Raw genomic sequence first — 8,256 nt, 5'->3', positions numbered from 1 at the left:
TCACCATCATCATCACACCATCATCATCACCATCATCATCATCATCATCATCACACCATCATCATCACACCATCATCACCATCATCATCATCATCATCACACCATCATCATCACCACCATCATCATCATCACCATCATCATCATCACACTATCATCATCACCATCATCATCATCATCATCATCATCACTGTCATCACCATCATCATCATCATCATCATTCTTGCCTCCTCTTTGGTCCATCCAGGCTTCTGTAGAGACACTTTGGAGAACCTTTTGACCCGTCTGGACCGACTCTTGGAACTGAACAGAAGAACGGAGTCGAACATCATCATCATCATCATCATCGGTTGCAGTGCACATGGAGCAAAGATAGAGAGCACAGGGGGACAGGTGCGGGAGTGTTTCTCACCTGGTTCTGTGGCTCCAGCTGCTCATCTCTGCCTCTCAGATCAGGTTCAGCCAAACAAGCTGGCCTGATCATCTGCTGAACCTGCAGAACCCAGAGCCGGTTTAGATATCCTGATTAAAAACGTTCCGATGAACCGAATCAGTTCTGATTGACTAAGTCAGTTAACCCGGATGTTGAAAAGAATTATTCCTGAACTGATTCGGTTCTCTGGTTATTTTAGATAACTTTCGGCAGACTCATGAGCAGAACGGATTCATGGACCATAGTGGAACCGATAACTGATCCGGGTGTTCTGGCTCACATTGTACAGAACCTTTGTTGGATCCGGGTTAAATTTAGCTTATAGCACATGGGCAGTGACGGATTTATGAAATTGGTCCAGAAATTCGGATGGAAGTGGTTGAAACAGCGCAAGTTAGCCCGACCGGTTAGCTCGAAGTTAGCCGTTAAACTGGGCCGTTACAGTCCCGCAGACACCGATCAGACCGCTACAGAAGTCTTTAACGGGCCCGAACCTCTCACATGGTCCAAGCCTGGTAGGATCGAGCAACTGGTACCGTGCGGTTGCAGAGAACTTACCGGCAGAACCAACGGTCGGAGCGAAGCAGCACAGGGCTTCAACGGTTTGAGTTCGGCGCTGAACGGACTAAATCTGCGTTCTGATTGGACAGGACCGAGCCATGACGTCACAAGCTACTCCTACCACAGCTGACATTTTAGGAGAAGTTTAAACCGAAAAATCTGGGCATTTCTGACATCTTCCTGAAACTTTCTGCTCAGGGTGAGATTTTAGTTCTAGTTGTCAAAATAAAGTAGACAAAAACTGATTTATTATGAATAATTGATCTGAGCTACGTTAACGGAGACCATGTTGGAATTCATAAACATCACAACCAGCACAGATCAGAAATGAAATGGCGGAATTTCTGCTATAAAAGGTACATTGATGAGAAAATATCTAAACAAATAATTCAACACAAAAATATACAAACATCTAAAAGTGATGTTAAAATAATCTGGATTTTATTTAATTCAAACAAAATATAAATATACAATTTTAAACAAAACACTACCTAACCAATTTATATAAAACATTCCAGGGATACGTCAGAGTCAAAACCTGATTTTATGTGTATATAAAATGTAATTGGTTAAAATGGCTGAGCCACGCAGTACTCAGTTTCCCTTTATGCTTTGCGGGATGATGCAGAAGCAAAATCCCGCCCGTTGCGCAGGTTTCCCAGCATGCTTTTCATCGGGCCGAGAAGAAGAGGCGTCATGATGCAGTCCGCTGGCGGTTAACGTGATAAATCTGTTCATATTAGCTGGTTAATCTGCTGGTATTGGGGAAGGATTCTGTGCCACCATCTGCCGGTGAAGGCTGAGCTCCTCATGGTTCTCCAGAACCGGCCTCCAGGAGAACCCAGTCTGTTGATGACAACCAGCTAGCTGATTGTTGGTGAGTTGCTGCCGGAACCGCCGTCGCCATTAAAGATGCTCATATGGCTGAAACGGGTCAGAACCGAACCGAAAAGCTGTGTTTAAAACCTCGGAACCTGCAGGGACCCAGTGGTTTGTAGTGACTCCATGCGGAGGGTTCTACTAGGGGAACATCCGCGGATTCCTGCCGTCCCTGCGCCCGGTTAGGCTGCTAGCTGCTGCGGCTAACCCTCTTGGCATCAGCGCTGCTGTGTTCGGTTAAAGATCGGGGCTCCAGAACCAGAACTCGGGCATTAAATATCAGACACAGAGAAGCAGAACCAGGCATTAAGCTTCAGCTCAGCAGCACAGTTTTACCTCTAAACGTTAAACCCTGGAGCAGAGAAGCGAGTCCTGGGGTTGAAGCTGCTAGCTGCTGCTAACGGCCGCTGCGGGTTAACACCAGATGAGCCAAAGCAGGGAAGTTTAAAATAATAATAAAATTATATTCATAAGGCTCTTTACATGTAAACCTCAACGTGCTTCCGAATTACGATAAAAACATGAATCCACGTAAAAACAAACAGCAATAAGTTTAAACAGCAGAGGCTGGAGGAGGGAAGTAGTGGGGTCATTAGGAACCGGGTTCACCCGGAAGCACTAGTGGACTGACCTCTGACCTGCTCCCGTTCGAGCACTCAGCATTTCCACAGTGAGTGAGTGAATTCAGGCGTAACATAGTTCAGTTACGTTACACAGCCGGACGTACTTTCATAGTTATTTATCCTAAAAACAAAGTTTTGGGTAAATAAGTTCTGGCAGGAAAATTACTCTTTGAAAGTTCAAAGGAGAGAAGCAGGTCAGCAAACGAGCGCATCTCAGGCAACAACATAAAGGTTGCACATAATTACCAGAATAAAAATTAATATCAATAAATCCACATTATAAATGGTAATCAGTTCTCTGCGTTCCCAGCATCAGCTGCTGTTGGGTATAACACCAATATCTGGCGAGATGTGTTGTCTGAAATATTGCTAAATATAGCAAGAAAGTTGTTGTGTTGACAACAGCGTGTTGACGATTGTTCATTGAAAACGTGCAACATGACCTGGTGGGCGGAGCTAAAAGTCAACTTTCAGAAGAGGCCGCGAGGCTCCGCCCATCCGCGAGGCTCCGCCCATCCGCAGGGAGCCGCTGTCTGCCACCTGTAACCATTGAGTCCCTGAACAAAAACATTGATCCACCTTTCCTGCTGGTGTTGGGGTCAGAAGGTTCTGTGAGCCTGTTGGGGCAGCTGCAGCTACCATCCAGTAGCTATCATCCATCATCAGTGTGTGAATGAGGCCTTGGAGGTTTCAATGGGAGATTTAAATGGTTTTATAAATACAGTGGATTATTATTATTATTATTATTATTATAATCTGCCTGCTGCGGTCCCGTCTGTGCTGCAGGTTAAGCTGGTCACCATGGCGACAGACGTGGGCTCGCCGCAGCGGTTCTTCCACATGCCGCGCTTCCAGCACCAGGCGCCGCGGCAGGTGTTCTACAAGCGGCCCGACTTCGCGCAGCAGCAGGCCATGCAGCAGCTCACCTTCGACGGGAAGCGCATGAGGAAGGCCGTCAACCGCAAGACCATCGACTACAACCCGTCCGTCATCAGATACCTGGAGGTACTCGACCTCAGAGCCGCCTCCGGCCCGGTTCTGGCCCGCCACGCTGCCCGTTAATCCCGCTGTGTCCGTTTTCTTTCAGAACCGCCTGTGGCAGCGCGACCACCGGGACTTCAGGGCCATCCAGCCCGATGCCGGCTGCTACAACGACGTGAGTCACACCGCACCGGGTCGGAACGGCACCAGGACCTGACAGCAACCCGACCAGAACCTGACCAGAACTGACTGGAACATGGCCTGAAGTGGACCATAACTGGACCCGGACCTGGCCTCAACCCAACCACAACCCGACCAAAACCTGACTATAATTTGACTGCAACCCGACCACAACTGGCTAGAACTGGACTCTAACCGGGGCAGAACCGGGCCCTAACCGGACTGTGTGTTCTGCAGCTGGTTCCTCCTCTGGGAATGCTCAACAACCCGATGAACGCCGTCACCACCAAGTTCGTCCGGACCTCCACCAACAAAGTCAAGTGTCCCGTCTTTGTGATCAGGGTGAGAGGCCGCAGCTCTGCCGCATCACTTCCTGTCTGTGTTGGATCTAACTGGTTGTCCTGGTTCTGTCTGCAGTGGACCCCTGAGGGCCGCCGGCTGGTGACCGGGGCCTCCAGTGGAGAGTTCACCCTGTGGAACGGACTCACCTTCAACTTCGAGACCATCCTACAGGTAAAGCTCCACAGATCCAGGTTCTGGTCGCCCCGATGGAACCGGACTGGACTTAGCTTCTGTTGATCCAAACCTCCTCCAGAACCTTTAGTTAGGCCAAACAGAACATAGTTGGCCCCTGTGGCCCATAGAGCGTAAACCGTTCCCAGCTTGTTGCTGCTAGCTTATAAATCCCTGAATGGACTAAAGATCTGCTGCTGCTGGATCAACTTCCTGGACCTCTGAGGTTCAGGTTCCACCAATCAATCAATCAATCAATCTATCTATCTATCTATCTATCTATCTATCTATCTATCTATCTATCTATCTATCTATCCATCTATCCATCCATCCATCCATCCATCCATCCATCCATCCATCCATCCATCCATCCCTCCCTCCATCCCTCCCGTAGATATTGTGTATCTTGTTCTCTACTGTGCTTTGTTTTGATCCTGTGTATTTCATATTTCTTCAATACTTTTTATAGGAAAGTGAATAGAGGAAGTGGAGCAAACGTCAAAATAAGAGCATGAATGTAAATACCTAACTGCTTGAAGAATTCCAATCCAAAACTTTTAACACAGATTATCTAACTGCAGGGATTCATCCCACTGTATTATGGGCCACCAGGGCTATAATACACCGTTTGGCTCTAGTGGCCTTTATTTGAAAGTGGGTAATGAGAGAGAGGGAAGACGTGCGGTAAATGTCGCCAGGCTGGGAATCGAACCTGCGACCTCCGCTATGAGGACTAAGGCCTCAATACGTGGGTCGTGTTTTGCCCCTGCACCACCACGGCACCTTTTTTTTTTGGATTGCAAGCGCCTCTGTTGCCCTGAGCGCTTCACTGGCGGAGCAGATTTATTCCTAAAAGATATGTTTATAGAAGATGGATTCATAGTTTTTAAAACCGAACCAATCACACCGCTGGCGCCTCAAGCGCTGCAGTAGTTGGATTAAGTTTACCTCAGCGCGGATCCTGCGCGCCTCCTTTCACTCAAACTGGACACAGGCTGACCTGTATGGATGTTTACATCAACCCCCTGTGAGGAATTATGATTCTTTCCAGAGGTTTTGATCAAGGTAGGACTTTAAACACCACTCTAGTTAGCTCTGGTTGCGCAGCTCTACGTAAACTGCAGAAATAACTTGTAGTCGCGCTTTCAGAGGTGCATTGAGCGAGCGGTGAGAATGATTTATATTTTTGAACAAAGGATTATGCACTGTTTACAACTCAACACGCTGCCCTGTGTGTGGCTCTGTCTGCGCTGATGAAGTTCATGTCTGCTCCCGGTTGGTCGGAGCGTTAGTGGTTAATGAACCAGCGCTAACCTCATCATGCAGCTTCAGCCCGGTGAGGAGCTTTTGTTCCTCGTAGTCACGCATCACGCTGGTTTTTTATTATTTTATTATTATTTTTAGTATTATTAGTTACACGAAGCACCAAACCGTATCAAATGCTTTGTCCACTTCGTCAGACAGAGTTAATGAGCAGGAAGATCTGAGAAACTTAAACACGACCAACCAAAAGTTTCTGTGACTCTGATTAAATCTCAACAGACAGAAATGTTGGAGCTGCTAAAGCCACATTAGCAGCATTTCATTAAATCTGCCGTTTGTTGCTCAGAGCAGAGGATTTAACTCATCCTGCAGGGCCGGTCCAAGGCTGATGAGGCCTGGAGCAGAATCTGACTGAGGGGCCCCATCAGCAGCTCTAACAGCTTCTGTGTTGCATTTAATCTGGGAGAGGGGGAGGAGCTTAAACTCAGCATCAGATTGTTGCTATGGTAACAAAACAATCTAACCATGAATATAAACCATGAGTAAACAAAGTAAACTCCTCCTTAAAATCTTACATTTAAATGTTAAACAATTTTAAATCTTGTCATTTATTTATGTTGAAGCCATTAAATCAGGGGTGTCAAACTCCAGTCCTCCAGGGCCGCTGTCCTGCAACGTTTAGATGTGCCTCTGCTGCACCACACCTGAAGAGAATAATTAGGTCATTAGCAAGGCTCTGGAGACCTGATCTACACAAAGAGGATGTAATTAAGTCATTTCATTCCAGTGTTTTGTACCTGTGGCACATCTAAACACTGCAGGACAGCGGCCCTTGAGGACTGGAGTTTGACACCCCTGCATTAAATCAAATTCAGCTGCATTGATCATCTGAATAAGTAAATGTTACATTTCTGTATCTGTGTTAAAATATTGTCATTTATGGCCCCTGAAGCCCTGGGGGCCCCATGGAGCCGCTGACTGAATTTGGATTAAACAGAAGTGCAAATAATTGATATTTATTTTAATTGTATTTTTGATTTGTTGTTTTTAAGCCCAGTTGTTGATTTAAATATCGTTTCACTGGAGATGTTTTCCTGTAACATATAATTACACAGGAATATTTTTACTTTTCCTGTCAACTTAACATCTTTTAATACAAAAACACAGTGGATCCCCGGTGGATCCCCAGTGGATCACCTTGGTGCCCCGACTGCTGGGCTGAGCAGGTTTGCTGGGGGAAACCCTGAACAAGTAATTTAGTTCGTACTGATTTAATTTAAACAAAAATTAATTTAGGGGAATCTAAACATGCTAAATATTTTCAAAGTTAGCTAAACTGCTAAGCTGAAAATCAGCTCTGCTCTCTATCCATCTCAGTTCTCACCACTGTGTGGAAGGTAGCGGCTGACCTCTGACCTCCTGACCCCTCTGTGTGTGCAGGCCCATGACAGCCCGGTGCGGGCCATGACCTGGTCCCACAACGACATGTGGATGCTGACGGCGGACCACAGCGGCTACGTCAAGTACTGGCAGTCCAACATGAACAACGTCAAGATGTTCCAGGCTCACAAGGAGGCCATTAGAGAAGCCAGGTTTGCTCCTGCTGTCTGCAGCTCAGGCCACCAGGGGGCTTAAAGAGCTCCGGCCGGGGGCTGGATTTCCGGCTTTTGACCAAACGGCCCGCCTCAACTAAACTGTAGATAATAGACAAAGATGTCTGACAATCAGAATTCTAGCTCCCGTGTTCTTGACCAATGACTGTAAAACGGTTTGTAGAAAAAAAGCGCGTGGGATCGGTTCGGGGGTTAAATCAAATGCGACAGGAAGTTGGCGGGAATTTTTCCAAAAGGGGGCGCTGGGATTCCTTTGGGGGACGTTTGGTCGAAGGTAAACTTTACACCTTACAATCGCAATACCAGTTTAGACTTTGAGCAACTTGGTAAAACTGTATTGTGTAACATTAAATCATGTTTAGCTGCAGCTGTATCGATGGCAGCTCTTCTTCTATTCAGTGTTTGTAGCTTCATGGCTCTGCATCAGTTCAGCGTCACACCAGCTGATGACGCTGCTGAGATTCACTTTGTCTGGTGGCTGATTTTCTAATATTTTATGTTTTATTGAGGATTTTTGTACATATGTTCTGGCAGTTCTGTGATCATGTCAAAGCAGCAAGTTATATTAAAAAGTGTTTTATTGTCCGTCTGGATGCTGCAGCTTCCATGGAAGGACAACAGAAAATCGCTCTTATAAACATGTAATTACTAAAATCACGATACCCTCACTGTGTATCATTTAAATAGAGAAATAAAGAAATCCCTCCATGGTGATACCTCGATAGAGAGCGTTCATTTTATAGCGTTAACACGGTGCTGTAAGTGGTYCGGTATGAAACGGGGTGATAGAACAACACAGCACTTTTACATGTCAATAATCAGAATGCAGAAATTGTTTCCGTTGCTTTAAAAGGTTTATGTCAGTCTGCCTTTTCCCCATCGATACGCTTCCCCACCGCCCTGCACCTTAGGGGTTAAAACAAGACGTTCACATTGCGCTAAACTCTGAAACAGGAGAAACGGGACATGAAACGGAGCAACGAACTAGATGTGAATTATGGCATAAAAACAGAGAATCTGACGCTGARCAGTGAAAAATCAACACATGATGTGAAACATGACGATTAGGCGGCGCAGCAGGTGATGAGTGAAGATTACTGATGGTCAATAAATGATAAAATAAATGTAGCAACAGGAAAGAAACTAAAGTGGACATAGCAATAAACCAAGAGAGGATAAAACTAATCAAAGGAAACTAAATGAAATGAATGAA

The 8,256-nt window shown here is 46.0% G+C and overlaps 1 protein-coding gene and 1 long non-coding RNA gene across 2 annotated transcripts in view; one reads left to right on the top strand and one right to left on the bottom strand.

Moving 5' to 3' along the window:
* Positions 1–156: 156 nt before the first annotated feature.
* LOC103460475 (uncharacterized) lies at positions 157–1,318 on the bottom strand. The gene is made up of 3 exons (XR_532933.2): positions 989–1,318; positions 410–490; positions 157–300 (listed from the first exon to the last, which is right to left on the bottom strand). It is a non-coding gene; the product is annotated as an uncharacterized LOC103460475 (long non-coding RNA).
* Positions 1,319–1,642: 324 nt separating this feature from the next.
* wdr33 (WD repeat domain 33) overlaps positions 1,643–8,256 on the top strand; it is a 17,504-nt gene continuing 10,890 nt past the window's right edge. The window contains 6 exon segments of the mRNA XM_017303334.1: positions 1,643–1,868; positions 3,280–3,498; positions 3,581–3,649; positions 3,892–3,996; positions 4,072–4,167; positions 6,871–7,022. Coding sequence (XP_017158823.1) covers positions 3,295–3,498; positions 3,581–3,649; positions 3,892–3,996; positions 4,072–4,167; positions 6,871–7,022 — 626 coding nt within the window. The 5' untranslated portion in view covers positions 1,643–1,868; positions 3,280–3,294.

Source organism: Poecilia reticulata, unplaced genomic scaffold (genome assembly GCF_000633615.1).
Source record: "Poecilia reticulata strain Guanapo unplaced genomic scaffold, Guppy_female_1.0+MT scaffold_249, whole genome shotgun sequence".
In the NCBI taxonomy this organism is placed as follows: Eukaryota; Metazoa; Chordata; class Actinopteri; order Cyprinodontiformes; family Poeciliidae; genus Poecilia; species Poecilia reticulata.
This window is presented reverse-complemented; position numbering and strand designations above follow the sequence as displayed.